The 22,562-nt window shown below is 39.0% G+C and overlaps 1 protein-coding gene across 12 annotated transcripts in view; it reads left to right on the top strand.

The window, feature by feature from the left end:
• The window catches only part of DMD (dystrophin), a 2,135,104-nt gene that overhangs the window by 1,624,158 nt on the left and 488,384 nt on the right, over positions 1-22,562 (top strand). For all 12 annotated transcript variants that reach the window (XM_075916549.2, XM_089775838.1, XM_075916586.2 and 9 more), the window contains 2 exons: positions 4,015-4,226; positions 15,800-15,954. In XM_075916549.2, the coding sequence (XP_075772664.2) occupies positions 4,015-4,226; positions 15,800-15,954 (367 nt within the window). The remainder of the gene's footprint in view (positions 1-4,014; positions 4,227-15,799; positions 15,955-22,562) is intronic.

Consider the following 22,562-nt stretch of genomic DNA (forward strand, 5'->3'; position numbering starts at 1 on the left):
TTAAGAGGATCCCCCTGTACAGCCGTGTCTCAGGCTCCTCTCCTTTGTCTGCCTCCTCGAGGGACAGCAAAGTCTTTTCTCTGCCTGCTGTAGTTGCCCTTGTGGACACCTCAGCTCTCTAGCCATGGAGCTGGACCTACCTCCCAGTAGTTGACAGCTCTTCTATGTCTTGGTGCACCTCCTGCTGCAGTTTCTGTGGGTTGCCTTCCAAGGACCCTCAGCTCATTGTGGGGCAATTCTTCACCTGTCTTGGGGTGCTGCTTATACAGCTTAACCCCACCCTCCCGCCCCTGCGCACTGTGCACCACCGCTTCTGGTGCCTGGATGTCAGGTCTGTCTGGTGGGATCAGATCATCCTAAAGTGGTGGGATGACCAGCAGTGGCTCCAGAACTTCCTCATGCAGAAGAACACCTTTCTGGAGCTATGTGAGTGGCTCCCCACTGCCCTCCAGTGATGAGACAAGCATATGAGACCCACCATTCCCCTCTAGAAGTGGGTAGTCATTTCCATCTGGAAGCTTGTCACACTGGATAGCTACTGGTCCATTGGGAACCAGTTCAGCATGGGGAGATTGACTGTCAGGACTGTGGTCATGCAGGTATGGTCCTCTCCAGTTATTGTCCCAGGAGGGTTGTATTGGGGAACTGCTGGAATGGGGTTCCCTAGGTCATTCAGTCCCTCACTGACCACTGCAGCCAGTTCACCAACATCTATGTTGGGTGGTCAGAGAAGGCACCCAATGCACATGACTTCCGAACCCCTAGCCTGTTCCCGAAGCTGCACACTGACCCTTTTCCCCCAACCTCATCATCAGGGTCAGAGACGTGGACATGCCAATCTGTATTGTAGGGGATGCAGCCTACCCTCTGCTCCCCTTGCTCATGAAGCGCTACACCAGGCATCTTGACCCCAGCAAGGAACGTTATAACACCAGACTCAGCAGGGCCCGAATTGTTGTTGAGGGAACCTTCGGGCATCTTCAGGGGAAGATCCAAAACCTCCTCACCCGGCTGCACCTCAACAAGCAGAATGTCCCCCTGGTGGTGGCGGTGTGGTGTCCTTCACAATATTTGTGAAAGCAAGGGGGAGACATTGCTGCGAGAGTAGGGGACAGAGGTCGACCAGATCGGCAGCTGTTCATGGATGCTATCGGGCAGGCCCATTGGGGGCTGTGCATATCCAAGAGGCCCTGTGGGAGAATGTCAGCCTCCTAGATATTTGTCAGTTTTACAACAGACTACATAAAAAGTGATGGCAGAATCAGTACAGACTGAAATTTTACACAAACAAAATTAGAAAGTAAGCAGTTTTTTAGTAATAGTGTGTTGTGACACTGTTTGTATTTTTATGTCTGATTTTGTAAGCAAGTCATTTTTAAGTGAGGTAAAACTGGTGAGTATACAAGGCAGATCAGACACCTGAAAGGAGACCTATAATTTGGAAAGGTTGAGTATCCTTGGACTAGAGGGTGTGAATGTATAGGGGAAAGAGAAACAAACTCTGAGCAGGCATGTTTAATTGCTAACATGCTGAGCAGTTTAAATAAGAGCCAAAGGTGAAATCTTGAACAAGTTCAGCTAAAATAAATTGCCTTTCCCCGTTCAAAAGACATTTTTTCAAAATGTCCACATTCAAATGAAAGCATCAATTATCATGTATAAACTTTCAGTGATGAATGGATGTTTTTGCATACTGCTTTTCTGTTATTCTGTAATAAATCAATGATGCCTGCATTACAGAGGTCCCCTTTACTTCCTCTTTAATGAACTATCTCTGAAACCTTTTTGACTGCTAATATTTTATTTGTCACATATGGTATTTAATGAGTTGAAGACTAGCTCAGCAGAGCCAGATGAATTACCTAAATGTCACAAGTGTTTATCCCACATTTGTTTATTTATTTATTTTCCTTTTCTGGGACTAGAGTATGACCCAATGTATCAAACCTCAGTATTTTGCATAGCTTTAAATTGTTTGTTTAGACAATAATTTAAAGAGACTCCATTATCCAAACTCTCTCTGGCTGTCAATCTCTGATGTAATAAGGCATGCACCGTTAAGAATATTTTTGGTGTGTGAACTTATTTTTTATAAAACAACATAATGCTGGTTGAAAAAATGTTATTTTCTGAAGAAAAAGAAAAATAGGCTGTTTTGGGGGCAAAAATTTGAAAACTGAAATATTTTGGCCAAAATATTCTGATGCGATACCTCAGAGAGGTTGCAGTTTGGATGTCTCGTGTTTCAATTTTCCTCTGTATCGCTGGCTGAATTACATCTCTCATTCTGCATCTTAGCCAGAGAGCCTGGGCTACAGAAGAGAATGGGGATATAAATCAACATAGCCACCAATTCTGTGAGACACTGTGGCAACATATCCAAATACATATATTTTATTTTCAGTTGTTTGGTTTATGGACCAAAAAATTAACATCTTTGGAGAGAAGATACTCCTTTCCCCCCAATCATGTCTTTGAAAACCCAATTTTCTGAGAAGAAAAAGTTTTAATAGACAATTTCTAGCCCTTTTCCTCAAAAAAACCCAAACACCTTCCCCGACCACACACACGCACACTTTGATAGCATGCAAATCAAACCCTTAACACATAATTTCAAATATTTTTCTTTCTCCCCATAGCTACCTTTACTTTTTATTATTCTGATTTGTATTCATGAGGGGAGCATTAGTCATGCTTCAAATGCATTCATTCTCCAACCTTATTGAAACAATTAGTGTTTATACTGTTTGCCTGTTGGTACCAATCCAAATATGGTGTATCTTTTAAGTGTTCCTCATTTAAAACTGGATAGTTTTATGTGCTCCAAATCTCGGTTTGCACAATTATGTAACTAGTGTAACTGCTCCTTCCCTGCTCCTCCTGGACTTGGCCCATCCTTGGTTCATCATCTGGTTATACCTTGTCTCTTCAGGTGCTATTTCTTCATTTCCACTACTTTCCCTTACTTCCTCCTCTCTCACATTCATTCATGCCTTTCTCCACATTTACTCATTTTATGTCTTCTCCACTAGGATTCAGCAAGGGATGCTGGAAGTACCTTCTTCCCTTTCTCCGAGCCTGGGGGATTTCACAACTTTTCTTCCAGGCTAAAGGAGAAGCACTCCTGGGAGGATTTTCATTATGCATTAGGCACTGCTCTCCTCTAGGCCTTCCACTGTGGTATCAACGCTATCATGGGTGTGCTGCTGGCAACTTCCTCCATCTAATGGTGCCTTTGTCTTTAGACCTTTCAGGGAATTATGCCACCAAGAGACAATGGCTTCTGGCTTTTAAATATAGGGGGGGGGCAGCCTTTGGGAAAATACTAAGACACCTGACTCTATGCTAGATTTAAGCAACACAGAGTTCTCATTAAAATGCAGAGTGCAGCATGCATTTTTTCCAGAGCTTAGGTCTTCCTGCCACACATTTCCAGGACATTTTCTTGTGTCTTGGTGTGCAAGTCTCACCTTGGCCAAACCTCATTATCATAACTTCCAATGATTAGCTTTCAAAACTACATTTACCTCAAATAAAGGCACATCTTATCTTTATTCAAATAACTAACATGAGGATATGAGGGGTTTTGTGAACAGCCATGCTCTCTGACAATGTTCATTTTACCTGAACAAGAAAGTATAGTATGACCATTGATTGCCACTTATTACTCACAGAACATCTAATTAAAAAATGCTAGTTTGATTTTTCTTGGTATGAAAGAAATGTGAGAGCTGTTTCTTTTTCAGTGATATGACCCTGTTTGGGTATTATTTACATCATTAGTGAGACAAGAAGCTAACACTTCATATATAACATATGTATCAGGACCCATGCTGTGTACCATACTGTACCCTAAGCAACAGTTATTTGTTCTCTTTTAATAACCAAATTTAATTGCAGCTGAAAATTGTTACGAGTTTCCAATGAGAAATGTTGCTTAAATATTTCAATATTTTTTTAAAAAATCCTTCCTCTTGAATAAGTCAACTATTTTTTCCAATTGTGTTTCACCAGTTGAAAAGATACAGAGCCAGTGGGATGAAGTACAGGGACACCTTCAAAGCCGCAGGCAGCAACTACATGAAATGTTAAAGGATTCAGCACAATGGTTGGAAGCCAAACAAGAAGCTGAGCAGGTTCTAGAACAAGCCAAACTCAAGCTTGAATCATGGAAAGAGATTTCTTACACTGTGGAAGCCCTGAGAAAGCAAAACACCGAACTTAAGGTTATTATTGAAGTTAATTTGTATTACAGATGAAAAATCAAAATGTAGAAATCTCTGATGAAAATGTTTTTATGTAATTTGAGCAGTTGATTGATGAATAATACTTGCAGGATTGGGTCACGCAGGCTATCGGCTCTCCTGTGTGTTTGTTTTGTTTGTTTCCTTTTAAGTCTTTTTAGCTTTATGTTTGAGGGCAGGGCCGGACTAATTCTAGTGATATTCCCATAAATAAGTATAAAGAACATCTACTCAAGCTGGTTAAAAAAAAAAAAAAGCACCCCTCATTCCCCCCTTTCTTCCCCTCCCACACACACATGCCTTTTAACTGTCCTCTGTCCACAGAAATGTCAGTCAAGCTAAATTAACATCCATTGCTTTTAAGCAATCTCTCCCATCCTATACTTTTGAAATAGATACAAACATTGCTTTTTAATTTGCCCTGTGGAACGTAAGCACAAAATCACCAGAAATCCTACATTTTTTGTATGTTTTAGGCCTAGGAACTGGTTAAATTTTCTCATCTGTGATTCTGCCTTGAGGGTCATTGCCTGAGAAGGATGGATTATTATAAATAACAGCAATCACTCACTAATGTATTGGAAAGAGTTAGAGATTATGTACACTGCTGTCATTCAGCAGAGAGGAGACACATTTTTCATTGTCTCTTTCTGGAGATAGAATGTTGGCTTCTGACCAGAGTTTGGTTTAAAAAAAAAAAGCCTCAGAGTAAGTTTCCTAATGTGAAGATGGGGGGGGGGGGGGGGGGAGTTAGTTGAACAAATTATAAACAAGTTCTTAAGTAACTGTTTAAAAAATATTCTCCACTTCAAATAAAGTATACAGACAAGTAAGAATATTGAAAACAGCTATTTTACAAATAGAGAACCACATTTTTCATTTCTTACTAGCATAAAAAAGCACCTCCTGCTATTAGACTCACCAGGATTACCTTTATGAGACGGTCACATATCTTAATACAAATGTAATTTTAAAACTTCATTTTAGAACATTCTTCCCTTCGAATATGAATCTTCAACACAAACTGAAAATTACAATATGTATGCATCTGTAGGAGTGTGCATATGCTTATGTACAAATAGAACTGGATGGGGAAATTGTTCCTATACTGTAATCACTTTTTATATTTCAGATTGTTCCCCTTTTTCTAAATCAAGATGAAATCTGAGACCTTTGTCTCTCTCTTTTATGGGTAAAATTTCCAATCTTTCTCACCCACTCCTTCCCAAGTTTAGCCCAGTTGTGAGGGCACTCAGCTGGGTTGCAAGACACCCAGATTCTAGCCCCTGCTTTGAATATTAAGTGGAATATTCTGGATTGCTGGTCTTTCTCTTTCTATTCAGTTCTGACCAGACTTAAGATATTTCAAGATGGACATTTTTCATTAAAATTGATGCATTACAACAAAAAGGTTTGGTTGGTGAATCTGCATATTCTGATGAAAAATTGTTTTGTCAAAAAATTTCAAACCGGCTCTATGTAGATGAGAGTGTATGAGAGAATAGCTAATATCCTAATATTTAATATCCAATCCATCAATAAAACAAAAAGAAGAAAAAAATGTCACTATTGTTAGTTATGAATCAAAATCTGGATCTTGAATAACCCAGACAGTTGGTGCATTCAGTGTCCAGACCTGGAGCTGAATTTTGCATCTTGAGCCCATATCTACAAATGTTATGAAACGTGTTATAGTTTCTTTACGAAAACCTGTAAGATCATCATACCCGTTGTCGGGCCTTGCTTTGCTTTGCATTCCCCACATGCTGATATAATAGCCTGAGGCTGTAAAGTTGCAGGCAGTGCCAGTCACCTTAGTTTACTTTCATTTGTTTGGTTTTGCTTGTAATCCTTCCTACAAGTGAAAAGAAATTCACCTCTGGCTCAGAGAGGGTCATTCTGGCTCCCCTCCGCCCCCCAGCCTTTGAATAAGAAATCTTTGTCTGCTTTGTGATTCTTATTGTGTCAAATCCTGCATAAAAGCCTCTCAGATGGGACAGCAATAGCTATTTTGTGCTTGGCTGAGCTAAGTGTACATGAATTCAAAAGAAAACTGAAATCTTGTTTGAGCTTAGCTGATTTAGATTTCTTCTTTTATAAAATAGCAACTGAATTGAAGGATCTAGAAATAGATCTGGTCTTCAAAATAACTGCTTTCAAGTGTTCTGTGTTTTAACATGCACATGTATTTTGATATCCAATGGGTGAGTGTTTAGAACAGTGGTCTCCAACCTTTTAAAGCATGAGATTGCTTTCTTAATTCAAGTGCAACCCAAGATCTACCTCAAATATAAATACCCTTGCCCTGCCTCCTTCCCTCCCCTTCTCTGAGGCCTCACCCCTGCTCACTCCATACACCATTTATTGCCCAGCCTCACTCACTTTCATCAGGGTGGGGCAGAGTGTTGGGGTGCAGGCCCTGGTCTTGGATTAAGGGAAATGGAGTGTGAGAGTGCCTCTGAGCTGCTCTTGGGGCAGGCAGTTGGGATGTAGGAGGGGGTCTCTATATAGACAAGCTCTTGTGCTTGCTATTTTAATGATTAATTATTCTTTAAGCCGAGCAAAATTCAGATGACAGCTTTGGTGCATTTACCTATAAGAAAATAAGCAGCCCATCCAGGGATGTATCAAGACCCCAGACTGCAGAGCTATCCAATCCAGGTCTATGAAGGAGCTTGATGTTAGGGAGTGTGGTCAGCAAGAATTACCACTACCTTTCCCGCCCCTGCCTCCCCTCCTGCTTAACTGTCCCATTTCATGGACCTGATCCAAAGTCCTCTGAAATCAATGGAAAAATTCTGTTTAATTTCAGTGAGCTTTGATCCTACCTCTTTATGGAGTTTGTTGCTACCAAGGGCACAAATGAAATACATTAGTACATCACATGAATAAGTACATAGGCATAAAGTAATATTGCTTTTACTCCACTGGGCTGTGTCTACATTGGCATCCCTTTCCGGAAAATGGATGCTAATAGACACTTCGGAATTGCAAATCCGCGGGGGATTTAAATATCCCCCGCGGGATTTGCATTTACATGGCTGCTGCGTTTTTATGGCTCGGGGTTTTTGCCGGAGAAAAGCGCCAGTGTAGATGTGATTCTTTGGAAAATAAGCCCTTTCAAGTAGGAATCCCTTTCAAGTAGGAATAAGGGATCTTGCAGAAAAGGGCTTATTTTCCGGAGAATCGCGTCTACACTGTCGCTTTTCTCCGGCAAAAACCACGAGCCAGAAAAAAGCGACATCCATGTAAATGCAAATGTCGCGGGGGATATTTAAATCCCCCGCGGATTTGCAATTCCGAAGTGTCTCATTAGCATCCCTTTTCCGGAAAGGGATGCCAATGTAGACACAGCCCTGGTGTATATCTCAAACCTATAATTAGGTCTTAATTTACCCCAGTGATTGACACCCTTTTAAAATTTCCAGTTGTAAGAGTTTTAAATTGTAATACTGGGCATGTATTGCATAGTTCTTACTTGAAAATCAGTCTTATTCAAATGTCTGAAGTTATTTCTGACTTACTCAAAATGAATATCACTCACAGTGTCTGTGGCTTTCCATTCAAGAATTATATGCTAGGGACTGGGTTTAGGTCTGGAAGAATACAGAACATGGAAAATTCGCAATGGGAGTCTGCTTTTTCACTTTAAAATTCAAAAATTAATCTTAGTCATATTAATTATTCTGTGATGAATGTGAGTTTTGTTAGCCAAGCAGGTTGAATTAATAAAGTAACAGTAGCAATCTCAGCAGAGAGACCAAAGTTTTAATTTAATAAGTATGGAGACCAGTTTTGTTTTCCCTTTAGAAAGTTGTTCCTTTTAATCAGGGTTGAGTAGGAAGTATGAAGAATCTTGGGCAACTAATGCCCATCTTCTACCTGTGATGTTGAAGACAATATCAAATCATTTGAAGATGACACAAATATTGGATCACTGCTACATAATGAAAAAACAAGTCACTGATACACTGAAAAATGCCTTATCAAGAGTAGTGGTGGATTCTCTATCACTAGCAATTTTTAAATCATGATTGAATGTTTTTCTAAATGATAAGCTGTCCAACCTGACTAATAGCCATTGATGGACCTATCCTCCATGAACATATCTAGTTAATTTTTTAACCCTTTGGCCTTCACAGTATCCTCTGGCAAAGAGTTGACTATCTATAGGCTGAGGCTATGTCTGCACTGCAGAGCTTTACATCCAAGGAATGGGACGGCTTTTCAAAAAAAAAAATGTTTCAGACAAGCAGATCCATGTAAACCTCATTCTACGAGGAAGAAGGGATGTTACAAAAGAGGGTTATTTTCTGATAATTGGCCCTGTGTAGATGGGCCAAATGTCAGAAAAGCCTCTTTCAGAAGAAAAGTGGAAAAAGATACACAAATTGCGGTTTGCAATTTACATATATTTTCTGACTTTTCTTTGTAGTGTAGGAATTGCCTGGCTGTGAAGAAATGAAGAAATGCTTTCTTGTGTTTGTTTTAAACATGCTGCCTCTTAATTTCATTAGGTGACCCCTAGTTCTTGTGTTATGAGATGTAAATAACACTTCTTTGTTTACTTTCTCCATATCAGTCACAATTTTATAGACCAATCATACCCTCTTTAGTCATCTATTTTCTAAGCTGAAATGTCCGAGTCTTATTAATCTCCTGTCATATGGAAGCTATTTTTAGAGAACAACCCACAATGACCCAACCTAACTTAGACTCAATTATATTATATGTATAGTTGGGATTATGTTTTCCAATATACATTACTTTGATCACAATGCTTCTGGCCTTGGAATTTACGAATCTATGAATTGCTTGAATGCAAGAAAATATGCATTTTAGAAGGGCCAAATGTGGAGTAATGGATCCAGGAACAAAGAATGCAGACCATATTTACAGGATTAGAGACTTTGTTTTGGGAAACACTGACTCTGAAAAGGACTTTGAGGTCATTGTGACAGGCTGGATCACTGGGTCTGTCCCCAGGTGTGCTGATCAAGCCACTGATGCCTACCTTCCTGCCTTCTAGGGATCCCATTGCCCTTTCCTGCTGAGCCAGAATATCCTGTCTCCCCCCCACCCCCAGCCAAGGCAAGCTTTGAGGTTTGAAGCATTGAAGCCTTTCCCTGCAGAGCAACACAGTTGCTGAACCAGTTCAGCTCCAGAAGAGCTCAGCTATAAGGGCTCATCACCCAGGAGACAACCCCAAACAGGATCAGAACCCAAATAAACAGAAAAAGCTCATAAGGTCCCAATGAAAGAGAGAGATGCACAGTGGTTGCTCCCCTCTCCCCCAGGTAACAATTATTTACTCTGGGCTTGATAAAAAACAAAGTGTTTTATTGAGTATAAAAAGTAAGATTTAAGTGGTTGGTTGCAAATTAAAACAGAGAGAGCCAAGTAAGTTACAAAGTTAAAATAGACAAAAGATTCCAGCTAATTCTAATATACTAAGAAACGTGTTACATGCAAATTCTTACCAGGGAAACAGGATGTGCCAGGGAAATAGGATGTGCTTGGAACAGGGGAGACAACATCAGGAACTTGGGAGGAAGGAGCAGGAATGGGGGCAGCCAGCTCTGAGCAATATCTAGAGTGCACCGCCCCACCCCCAGTGACACCTGTCGCACAGTGCTGGGACCCCACCCCCCCAATCCTTTAGTGTTGCCCAGAGTGCACATCACCGCACTCCAGAGGTGATTTAAAGGGCTCCAGGTTCTGGCCAATGCCATTGCTGCTACTCATTGGGCTTTAGGCCTTTTGAGTTGTCAGACCCAAGGACAATTGCCCCCTTTGGACCACCCCCGCAACCACTACCACCCATTGGCAGGCCTGGCCTGGAAGGGGTTTGCTTCTCATAAAACCAAACAGAAAAAAGATGGAATCCCGTAATCAAATTCAGGCCTCAAAATTGACATCATAGAACAAATGTTGAAAGAGACTGAACCAAGATGAACCAGAGAAATAGGATAAGCTTGGATAGGATTGCTTCTTAATAAACCTTAAAGAAAAGAAATTAAAAAAAGAATTTTTGAGTAATGCTCTGTTTTGGCACCACTAAATCAGTGCTTAAGGTTTGAAAACTTGAAGAAAACATTATTGGAAACTAAATTGGCTATAGCCCTTTTTCTGTGAAAACATAGTGATGATGATAAGAGTTTATAGGGATAAAGAAAAAAATATACTTGATTCCTATTTAATTCCCATTTTAAAAAATTACTAAAAAAAAATGGAAAAAAATTAACAATCCCTTTTTAATAAATCCAAAATAAAAATGAATAAAAAACATATTATTCAAATAAAGTATGTAGAATTTCCTTTTATTTAAAAAATAATTGAGTTAAAAACCCAAGCAATGCCAGGTTAATCTGCTATCATTCCAGATATAGACCAACCTTACGGAAAAAGAACTGTACTGTTTGTGCCATTTCATAGATTATACCACATTTCATAACATACAGTTCTAAGTGCGGTAGCATATTATAGGAATGATACCCACTGCTGCACAAACACTGAAATAGAGGACCAGTAATGAATGGTTATTCCACTCTAAAGCAGTTAAATAGCTGAAAAGAACATCCAGAGAAGGGGAAGGGGTGGGACCACATTTCCAGAATTGTGTTATATAAATATTTAATGCTGAAAGTGACATGATCTAAATTGAATGGTGCTATACATACATATTGGCATATCTGGGTATGTGAGAGCAGTTTATTTTATTCCCCTGGGTAATACATGGATAAAAAGAAAGATCCATTCTCATTTCCTTACTTGTTTTTAATTAAGAACCCTTAATTACATAGACTTTCTCACTAATAACATAGCAACTACTGTCTTCTACTTAAATAAAATTAAAAATATACATAAGCATCATGATTAATGCACATCCCTAACTCTTTAAGCCTTTTAATAAAGTCAGAAAATTCAAGAGAGGACACAGATGAAACAAGACGAATGCTTTACAAAATGTCATAATGAAATTAAGGTAGTAAAGCACTTTTAATACTTTGTGTTTAAACTTATTCCAAAGTAGATGGAAGAGAAATGGGGCCTGAAAGAAAAAAGAAAAGAAAGAAAAGAAGAAAGAAATTGTATTCCATTAGTTTAATTATAAAAATTCATTACATCAAGTCATGTAAGACAGAAAATAATGGGACTCTAATAGGTTGGACAATAAACCTTTCACTATAACACTTTGCTTTCAGTCTCTGAGAAAAGCATAGAGCAGGAGCAATGACTTAAGTGTGCACTCTTCAACATTGTTGAAAAGATTAAATACTCATTTCCAGTAAACTGGAAAATGCAAATTGTTTCCTCAGACAAAATCCTCTGTACTCTTCATTTATGTTCTGAATGATATTGTTCTTTACTAATGTCAGGGATTTAATAGATTGGTCTTGAAGTTAATGGTGAGAATCGACACTTTGGAAGTAGCATTGTAATAGGTCTGTCAGCATTTCCATTAAAAAAGCCTGCTTTGGAGGAGTTTATAAGGTCATTTAAATTCACATGGGACTAGAAAAAGGTACACATTTTCCAAGTGAAAGTTTACAGGCCATTAGTCAACAACATGGACAGACTGTTTTGATAATTTTTGTACCTATAAAGCAAATGTAAAAAAACCTACTATAATAATTTTGATTGGAAAACAGCAATTGTGTATGTATGATAGCTAGGGCTTTATCACATTATAAATGGGGAAAAAAATTTAAAGTATGGGCACAGTGATAGTCTTACAGATGTAGAATAGATGGACAAAGTTTGTAGCAAAAAAAAGCCCTCATATAATAAAGTATCTAACATACAAAATAATAAAAATAAGCCCAGGTGAGGGCATAGTTAAAGTGTGATCTGAGTTTCAGAGTCACTCTACCAACTGAGGCTGCCTAGGGATTTGCCAAAGGTCATGTGTCTGTCCGCCGTGGCTGTGACTTTTCCCTAGCCAGTGCCATCTGCTTTTGGGGATACAATGGACCTGGAACTTCAGTGGGGTTGGTCCTATGCTCTGAGTAGCATACATGAAAGCAAATGAGACCAGGGGCTGAATCCAGCCCATAGTATTTAAAATTATCAGGTATTCTGACTTATTGACAATACACAGTCATGAGTGAGTAAATTTAAGAAAATGCTTAGTCAACCTTCAGTTGTTTCTGGTAACATTGAAAAGCAGCCATCACTTCTCCTGCAAAACAACTTTTTTGAAGGTTAAAATATATTGATTTTTAGGTTCCTCTATCTTCCCCCTCTCATTTACCAGCCACAACCTTTTAGCTGTGGAAATAGATTATCTTTGTGGAGGCAGGTAGTTACGTTGTTACCTTTTAGATTTCAAAGGACAGATCACCTTCAGAATAGCAGGACACAGTTATCTCTCACCTGGCCAAGATAGCTTCTCTGCTGCTCTAAAATGCAAGTTAGATGAAGAAAGAGCCCGTGTTTTCCTGAATTTTACAATCTTATGACTCTCTTTGAGTCTTACAGGGACATCCCAAAATGCCAGTTCACTTTAAAGAAATAAAAGAAGCTCTCCTAACAGGCAGCATATTACTTCCCACTTAAAGTAGAGCAAAAACTACTTCCAGCACATGAGCTACATCTTGTAATTCTCCTGTTCCCAAGTTAAGGGGACCTATAATGCTCAAAGCAGATAAGAGAAGCTGAAGTTTTTTGTGTGATTGGAAGAAACTAGCCTAGGTAGAGACTCCGTTAAATGATCAGATAAGTATCAAAACTTTTGTAAGCTTATTGAGAATGAATCTGTAAACTTTAAAGTGAGCAATCACAACATATTGTTCAAATTATTTATTTATTTTACTTGACTCCTTTCCATCATGCATAGATCTTGACAAAATAGCTTAGTTATCATTAGCTTTGTGTGAAGACTGTTGGTTGAATCAAAACCAGATTTCAACATGAACATCACTTTGGGAAAAGAGGAGAATCTATATTTACTGAGGTTTTTCTTCTTGGAAAAGGAATTCAAGCCTCACTCTTCCTCAGAAAGTTTCTAATTTATACAGCCAGCTACTGAGTATTTCCAGTTTGAGAACAACTTATCCCTCCAGATCAGCAGCACAGCCATGGGTACACGCATGGCCCCACAGTAGGCTGACCTAGAACAACGTTTCCTCAATTCCCATCCCCTTTTACCCCTTCTCTACTTACGCTACATCGATGACATCTTTATGATCTGGACGCATGGCCAAGAAACACTGGAGACATTCCACAGAGATTTTAACAACCTACACCCCATCATCAATCTCAGCCTGGACCATTCTACACGAGAGATCCATTTCCTGGACACCACAGTACAAATCAGCAATGGAAAATTAGACACCACTCTCTACAGAAAACCCACTGACTCATACAGTTACCTACATGCTTCCAGCTCCCATCCAGAACACACCATACGATCCATCATCTATAGCCAAGCCCTTCGATACAACCGCATCTGCTCTAATCCCACTGACAGAGACCAGAAACTTCAGGATCTCTACCAAGCATTTATAAACCTCAACTACCCACCCGGAGAAATAAAAAAGCAAATTGAAAGAGCCATACAAATACCTAGAAACCATCTATTTCAAGACAGACCCAAGAAAACCAACAATAGAACACCACTTGTCATCACCTACAGCCCCCAACTTAAACCTGTCCAACACATTATCAATAAACTATAGTCTATACTGGAACAGGATACTAAACTCCAAGAGGCTCTGGGAGAAAGACCCATAGTTTCCTATAGACAACCACCTAACCTCAAGATGATCCTTACCAACAACCACAAGACATAACACACTAATACCAACCCTGATACCTTCCCTTGCAACAAACCCCGTTGCCAGCTTTGTCCACATATTCACTCTGCTGATACCATTATTGGACCTAACCAAGTGAGTTATAAGATCAAGAACACATATTCCTGCATATCCAGAAATATAATTTATGCTATCATGTGCCAAAAGTGTCCGTCTGCTATGGACATTGGACAAACGTCTCAGACACTTCGCCAAAGGATCAATGCCCACAAAACAGATATCAGACAAGATCACAAAGAAAAAACAGTTTCTTGCCATTTCAACGAGAAAGGACATTGTCTCAATGACTTGATTACTTGCATCCTGCTTCAAAGACCTTTTAAGACTTCACTTGAAAGAGAATCCTTTGAACTGTCATTCATGCTTAAATTCGACACTTTACACTTGTTTGAATAAAGACACTAATTATCTTACCCATTACAAAGATAGCTTCCCCAATTATAACCTCTAATATCATTAGCTCACAGACATTTACCTCCCTCCCTCATACCCCTTCTGTTCTGAAATTTGATTTGTCCTTTTCATATGTGGTCATTTTTTTAATTGTATCCTTTGGTTTATATCGTTGTGACAATTTTCTTCCACTATTTGATCTGAGGAAGTGGGTCTGGCCCACGAAAGCTCATCACCTATTAAACCATCTTGTTAGTCTTTAAAGTGATACATGTCCTGTTTTTTGTTTCAGCTACACCAGACTAACACGGCTACATTTCTGTCACTATTCTACTGAGTATAATAATCCTTTCATGAGAGTTTTTGGCAAATATAGCACATACTTTTGTACTTGGACTATAAAAGATGGTTGGTAACCTATTGACTTGGGGAGATGTAGATGCATACAGTGTTTTACCAGTGTTTGTTATGACAGGCAGGCAAACAGGAAAAGTATATGGAGTTGGGTTAACTTTTGTAATCAATTCTCTAATCTTCTGATCTTCTTTTCTAGTGAAGAAGGAATTATTAGGAGATCTAGATAAAAATTAAAACACAAAACACTGAAATATATTTAAAATTGTAAATGCTTTCTTAAAACTATTCCCCCCCCCCCTAAAAAAAGAGATGGATAATCAGCATTATAGTAACTTACTGTTAGTTTTAATAGTGTTGTTTTATTTTGAAGTATGCAAGTGTAGTACTGATCCAGTAGATGGCACTAATTACATAAACAAATAATTCTTAATAGAGTGCAAAAATTCAAAAAGCATATTATTTATCCAAGCTTTCATGTTATGTCACATTGCAAAGAAAAAAAGGGGGCCTGGCAGTATATCAGTATATTATTTTACTAAGGTTTTCCCTCCCCCCACCCCTATTCCGCAGCATAATAAATTCTCCATCACAAAGACAAATATAGTCAGAGTGCACAATAATTTATTCAACTATTTATTTCTGAGAGAGAACTATTATGATTCTGTTCACTGCCTTACCAATATTGGCTGCCACATTTTATCTTACAGTGGAGATTTTGTTTGTTAGTCTTGTCAGCCCTTTGTTGGTAGTACTGCAGACTTCTTGTGCCCCATAATTTAAAAAAAAAAAGGCCTAGGCCTAACAATTACCACATGTGACAGAGGCTGTTTCTGTTATTACCAGAAAACAGAAGATCCTTCCTTTTTTTTTTTTAATCTTGAAGGTTTTAAAGGTTTAAAGGTTCATCTACTTTTCTAATATTCAAGGTTTATTTTTAAGAGAAGCTGAGATTCATTCTTGTTTTATTTGGTTTTTTTTTCCCTCTAGCAATTTTCAAAGGAGCTGCGGCAGTGGCAAATACATGTGGATGTGGTGAATGACATGGCACTTAAGCTTCTCCGTGACTACTCAACAGATGACACCAGAAAAGTAGAACTGATGACAGATAACATTAATAACAGTTGGGCTACCATTAATAAGAGGTACAATACAATTTCTAGCATTAACACTTGTGGTTAACATCACTGAATTGCATTAATCCACTTAATGCTGTGATTAGGTGGCAACAGGGCTGGATTAAGAGTCGGGGGGGGGGGGTTAGCCAGGCAATTGCCCTGGGCGCCAACCTATAGGGGGAGACTGATGGCAGCTGTAAGGGGCACCACGCACCCATGGGCCACGCAGCGCCCCTTAGAGCTGCAATCAGGCGCCACATGCCTGATTGCAGCTGTAAGGTGTGCCAAGCACCTGGGGGCAGGGCCACACATGCGCCATGCACCCGGGGGCAGAGCCGCAAATGCGTGGCGCATCCACTGCCCAGGACGCAGGAATGGCTTGAGCTGCCCTGGGTGGCAACATGGAAGGGAAGTACCTGTAGAAGCCAGTCACCCCAATTTTTTTCTGTAGAGGTGCATCTACACTGCAGTGCTAGCTCAAAATAAGCTATGCAATTTGTGTAGCTCAAATTGCATAGCTTATTTTCAACTTATTTCAAAATAGTCTATTTCAAAATTTGGCTGTCTAGATAGCCCCAAATTTTGTAATAGAGCGCTATCCCAACAAGTCCCTTAATCCTTGTGGAACGAGGTTTATCGGAACATTGGAGTAGCACACTCTTTATTTTGATTGCATTTTGAAATAACATGTGTGCTATAAAGATGAGGAAAATGCTATTTCAGGATACCAGATGTATCCCAAAATAGCGCCACAGTCTAGACGTACCCTAGATGTTTATCTTTGAAATGACAAGATTTGGGGGTAACTACTCTGACATGAAACATTATAATTTACCAACTTTACACTGCTTTTACGTATAAACAGATTTTCTAATTAACTTCAGTTAGTACATTGTGTTTCATAAAGTTCCGTAGATATTTAAATTACAAGTGTTATTTTTTCCATTTTCTAACTACTATCTTAGCATCTGAATTTCTACACAGTTCCAGGCAGTGCCATAAATTGAACAGGAAAATGACAAATCTTAATGAAACATAAATCACAATAGAAGCATTACATTCTATCTGGGCAAAGAATCTATAGCCAAGATTTTTTATATTTTTGTTTAGATGAAATTGTTGATAAAACCATTCAGGATTACATTTTATAATCTCTCCGTGTTTGGCAAAGATACCAATTCATTACTAAAAACTATGTTTATAGGCTGTCCCTTATTCTGAATCATCTATGCAGGAAATATTTTGCAGGATAAAAATTTAAATTTCATTTAAGCAATAAAACTCAGATTCATAGGTTTATATTTCTGTACATTAAATGGGATATATAAAAAATTAACTTGAAGTTATTTTAACTGGCTTAGTATCTAGGATTAAGTTTTATATCTTATAACCAAAACCAGAAACTGAATGAGTTTTTAAAATGTTTTTAATTAAAGTTTATGAATGAGGTCAGCAAAGCAAACTTAATTAAATATGCAACAAATTTAGGAAATTTGCTTGCATAGTAAGAGCCACTTAAATAAGCAGTGACTATATGAAATCATTCCCTTTTTCTCTTTACAGCTTTTTTAATTAATTCGGTATTCATACGTCTCCACAACAGTTAATTTCAACAGCATTTCTGTTTGTAGCAAAGCTATTACCACATTAGCTCCAATTGAAGCACAAAGAAGATATTATCAGTGTTTTCTAAGCAGCATTGTAATCTGAAACGTTTGCTGAGGAGAAGTACTGTAGCTACAGTGTGAAATGTATTTTAAAAGTAAAGATTTCTGCAGATATTTCTGACCTTACTGTTGATGGAAGCCCTCTTCCTGAAAAGAGACATGTCTTGTGATTTATGTGCCTTGAGAAACTTCTGAAATCATAAAGTTTGGTCTCATTATGTCCTTCATGTTTGGGGAATGCCTGGGACTAGATGAGAAGGGCTGGAAGTCTGAGGTTCAGTCCAGAAAAGAAGTAAAGTTGGTAAGCATTGGGGAAGTAACTGGAAGAATTGGAGGGGATTGTGTGAAATTCTCACATTTGTAACAGACTCGCTATTCTGAGATCTTGATAGATACAGAATTGCTACTGACTGCTCAAATAGCAGCTATAGCCAAGAATCATTTGATAAATACACGTTTCTTTATAAAAAAAAAAAAAGACTGGTGTATTGTGGCAACTTTTTGATGGCATCAATGCCCTTAGCCCCAAGACAAGACTACTGTAATGTGATTTGCTATTATTTCTGCACATTGGGATAGTTTGTTCCCCTGCCCTCAATAAGGCTTCTTTAAAATACAGCCAGCTCTCCCTCATGCTTTTCTTCCTCACATTAGCTTCCCAGGGAATCCTGTCCATCAGTTCCCTGAAGGAGTCAAAGTCTACTTTTCTGAAGGACAAGGGTCCATATTCTGCAACTCTCCTTTCTTCCTTTTATCAGAATTCTAAACTGAACTATGTCATGGTCACTGCTGCCCAGATTGCCACCTACTACTGCTTCCCCTACCAATTCTTCCTTATTTGTGAGCAACAGGTCAAGAGGAACATGACCCCTAGTTGGTTCCTCCAGCACTTGCACCAGGAAGTTGTCCCCAATGCTTTCCAAAATCTTCATGGATTGTTTGTGCACTGCTGTACTGCTATCACATCAGATGTCAGGGAGATTGAAGTCCTCCCATGAGAACCAGGGCCTGTTATCTGGAAACTTCTGTTAGCTATTCAAAGAAAGCCTTGTCTACCTGATCCTCCTTGTTCAGTGGTCTATTGCAGACACTGACCATGATATCACCACCCTCGTTGCTCTCACCTCTAATCTTAACCCAAAGACACTAAACAGGCTTTTCTCTAGTTTCATAGTGAAGCTATGAGCAATCATACTGCTCTCTTACATACAGTGCAACTCCTCCACCTTTTCATAGCAGTATTATTGGTACCCAGATGGAGAAATAGGAAGGAGTAGCAATCCAATGGCTTGGTCAGTCTCAGTAAACACGCAGTCACATTCTGAATTCTAGTTCCAGACAAGCATCACACTTCTCGAATTTCCCACTCTGGATTACTCCAGCCCCCTTAGGAGGAAGTCACTGACTAAGCATCTCCTCCTCTTGTAAGTGGTTTTCATGGAACCCTCCACCACTAGGACAGTGCATCCAATGCCAATTCAATGGGATCTCCTTCTCTTCAGGAACCATTCTCCACTATAGTGTCCATGCAGTAGCTCTTCCGAACCATTCTCCACTATAGTGTCCATGCAGCAAGCCTGAAAATAGTTTCTTACCTCTGTCTGCATTGAGGGTACTTGAGTTCTCCTCTTTCTTCTTCTAGAGGTCACATGCTGCCAATTTTCTTCCTGTCTTTGCACTGCCCTCTCTGATTTTTCAGGACACTGAACCTATACTACCAAACACTAACTTCTATACAGAAGGGCCCCCTTCGCATGTTTGCAGATGACACTAAGCTGAGGGCAGAGGTAGATACGCTGAAGTACTGCATTCAGTTTTGGTTACCACACTAAAGAAAGGATGTGCACAAATTGAAGAGAGTCCAGCAGAAGGCAACAAAAATTAAGGGGCTGGAGCATATGACTTATGAGGAGAGGCTGAGGGAACTGGGCTTATTTATTCTGCAGAAGAGAAGAATAAGGGGGGATTTAATAGCAGCCTTCAACTACCTGAAATGGGGTTTCAAAGAGGATGGAGTCAGACTAGTCTCAATGGGGGCAGGTGACAGAATGAGGAGCAATGGTGGATGTCTAGGAAAAAAACTATTTCACTAGGTGCATGGTGAAGCACTGGAACGGGTTACCTAGGGAAGTGGTGGTATATCTATCATTAGAGGTTTTTAAGGCAAAGCTTGACAAAGCCCTGACTGGAATGATTTAGTTGGAGTTAGCCCTCCTTGGAGCAGGAGGTTGGACTAGATGACTTCCTGAGAGCTCTTCCAATCCTCATCTTCCATGATTCACCTATGATTCTATGATTTACATATACTTGTACCCTGCGACTACTCAGAAGCTGAAGGTGGCACAGAAGGTGCTTAGCTACTTGTTAAATGGAACATTGTGTTGAGCACATACCTGCTGTAGTCTGAGAGTTGCATCTGGTTTCTGAATACAGTTCTAGCTGTTGCTTTTATCTTATGAAGACCTAAATGATTTACTACTGGGAAACCTGACAGTTACTTTCACATCACAATATGAGATTACTAATTTAAAGCTGCAAAGATGTGATTATAAAACAAAATAAATAGATAAAAATGGCATTAGGCACAAATTTGCAAATGTGGAGGGTGAAACAATGGAATTGCCATGGCTCCAGTGTGCAGCGGTAGTACACTACTAAGGATTTGTGGCTTGTTAGCTTCTCAGGGCAGAGACCTACATATGCTTCCATATCTGTAATGTAAACTAATCCATGGCCCACAGTAGATAATTATTGTACACAAATTCCCCCACTTACATTAAAATAAAGTTTTGTAGCATACAAAGTCTGTATTTCAACATTAGGAAGTGTCAGGGGGCAGAATTAAATGTACACAGTCTACCTTTCGATATGTCATTTTGCAAAATAAACACCTCTGTGCAATTTTCCTTTGTTTTTAAGTTAAGAAAAATTCTATGCAACTGTAGCAACCACTGTAATTGTGGTTGGCTCAGCTCCACCTGCTTTAGATGTCGAAGTGTCATAATGTTTACAGTAGATTGTACAGATATGCAAAATAAAATACTATGTGTTCTGCTGGATTTTGATAGGCACTTCAGTCATCTCTCCCTGTAAGGGAGACAGACCCATACTACACCCGTAAGCTGAATGAGATCAAGCTCCAAGCAGATGCCTAGGGCCCATCTGAAAGTCACATGGCATCAAAATCTCAATTTTTGTTTTAAAAAAACTGCTTCCAACCTTCATGGTTGTGAAGAAAATCTTGAGAATACAATTAATGCAATTAATGTGATAATATCGGCATGAACTTCCAAGTACTGAATGCCAAAATAGCTATCCCGCGACTTCACAGCAAGCCCATTATTTCAGGCGCTCTATTCTGATGTCACTGTAAACCCCATTCTATAAGGCATAAGAGACATTTTGGAAAAGGGATTTACTTTGAATTTTGGCATTGTGTAGATAGCACCAAATGATGAAACAAGCTATTTTGAATTAGCATCCAAATAAGATACATAATTTGCGTAGCTCAAATTGCATAGCTTATTTCGAGTTACGGTGCAGTTTAGATACACCCCTAGTGTTCCGGTGCAGGTGTTGAGAAATCTTCTGTAATGTGGATCATTTGGTCTTTTACCTATTCCCAGCCCTCCCTTGGACTGGGAACTCTAGGCAAAAGAAGCATGGAAAATACTCCAGCCTCTTCACTCGCTGTATCATATTTTAACAACTTCTCTTTTAATCAGGAGTCAACAAGGGCAAGGAACAGAGGACCTGCCCTCAGGTGGTCTTACCTTCCCCCCTCAGGTTCCTTGATATATTATTTGGGATGGTAAACCCTGCCCTGCCATCTCTAAACGCAAAACTGGTGAAATCTCACAGAGGCTTCCTTCCGTTAGCTCTGTCATGGGAGGGACAAATGAAGCTGTGTGTTACTGAAATGCCAGTACCACTGGGAAAAATCATTAGATTTGTTCAGTACATTAAACAGTTTATAAGCACTGGAGATTCTTTTCCCCTTTACAAGACAGCTGTTAGATTGCTGCATGGAGCAAAGTAAGAGTAGCTATATTTTAATGGCAGGGGCATAATTTACTGTTGGAATACAAAGGCAAAGAATATGCTATCTGTCCATCACTGGCCTCCTGAAAGGCCAAATTCTCTAGTTAGATACATGTACTGTACATTGATTTCAGAGGGATTTGTGCTTTTTTTTCTGAAGAAACTGTTTTATAGGAAAGTATTGGTTTTGTGAATGAGTGAACTGATGATTGGATTAGCAATTTATTAAAAAATAAGAATCTTGACTTAATCTGGTGGAGCTCTAGAGATATCTAAGTCAACACTTACATATTCAAGCTCTCATAAACATTTGAACAAGAAGGGAAGATGTGCCAGCTGAAAATTTTTATTTATTTTGAATCTTTGTGTGTCTGGGGTTGTTACCTTCTAAAATGAATTTTCATATAAAAAGAAAAATGGAAAGGGTTGGTATTGCTTTGAGTTGTTATCTACTAAGCTAACATTTCTAGCAATATTGTGGGTTAGTGTAAATGATGTTAGCTATCCTTTCCATGAACTATTGGTTGAGAAAAGAAGAAATATGCACAAGCCCCAGTAAAACTGCTACTCCGTTTGTTGGAGACAGTTCTACCAAAGGAAGTACTTCAGTTTTAAGACAACATCTGCCAGTTTGTATTTTGTTTTGCTTAGCTACATTTGTAACTGATTGCTATGTGTTTAACCTTTGCCTTACCATTTTGTTTTTGAACCATAATGAAAATGACATTTTAACTCATGTAATAGTCAAATTTATTAGCATTTGATGGGGGCTTCCCTTTTGACTAACTTTTTATTTTTGAGAGTAGCTGAAAAGATGCACTAGCAGCATATGTGCTGATTAGTTGGGCAAGAGCCAAGCTGACTTGTAAACATGTGTCTTCATCTTCTTTTTAGGAACATTAACGATCACAGAAATAATTGTATTAT

Source organism: Pelodiscus sinensis, chromosome 1 (assembly GCF_052426305.1).
Source record: "Pelodiscus sinensis isolate ZL-2025 chromosome 1, ASM5242630v1, whole genome shotgun sequence".
NCBI classification, from domain to species: Eukaryota; Metazoa; Chordata; order Testudines; family Trionychidae; genus Pelodiscus; species Pelodiscus sinensis.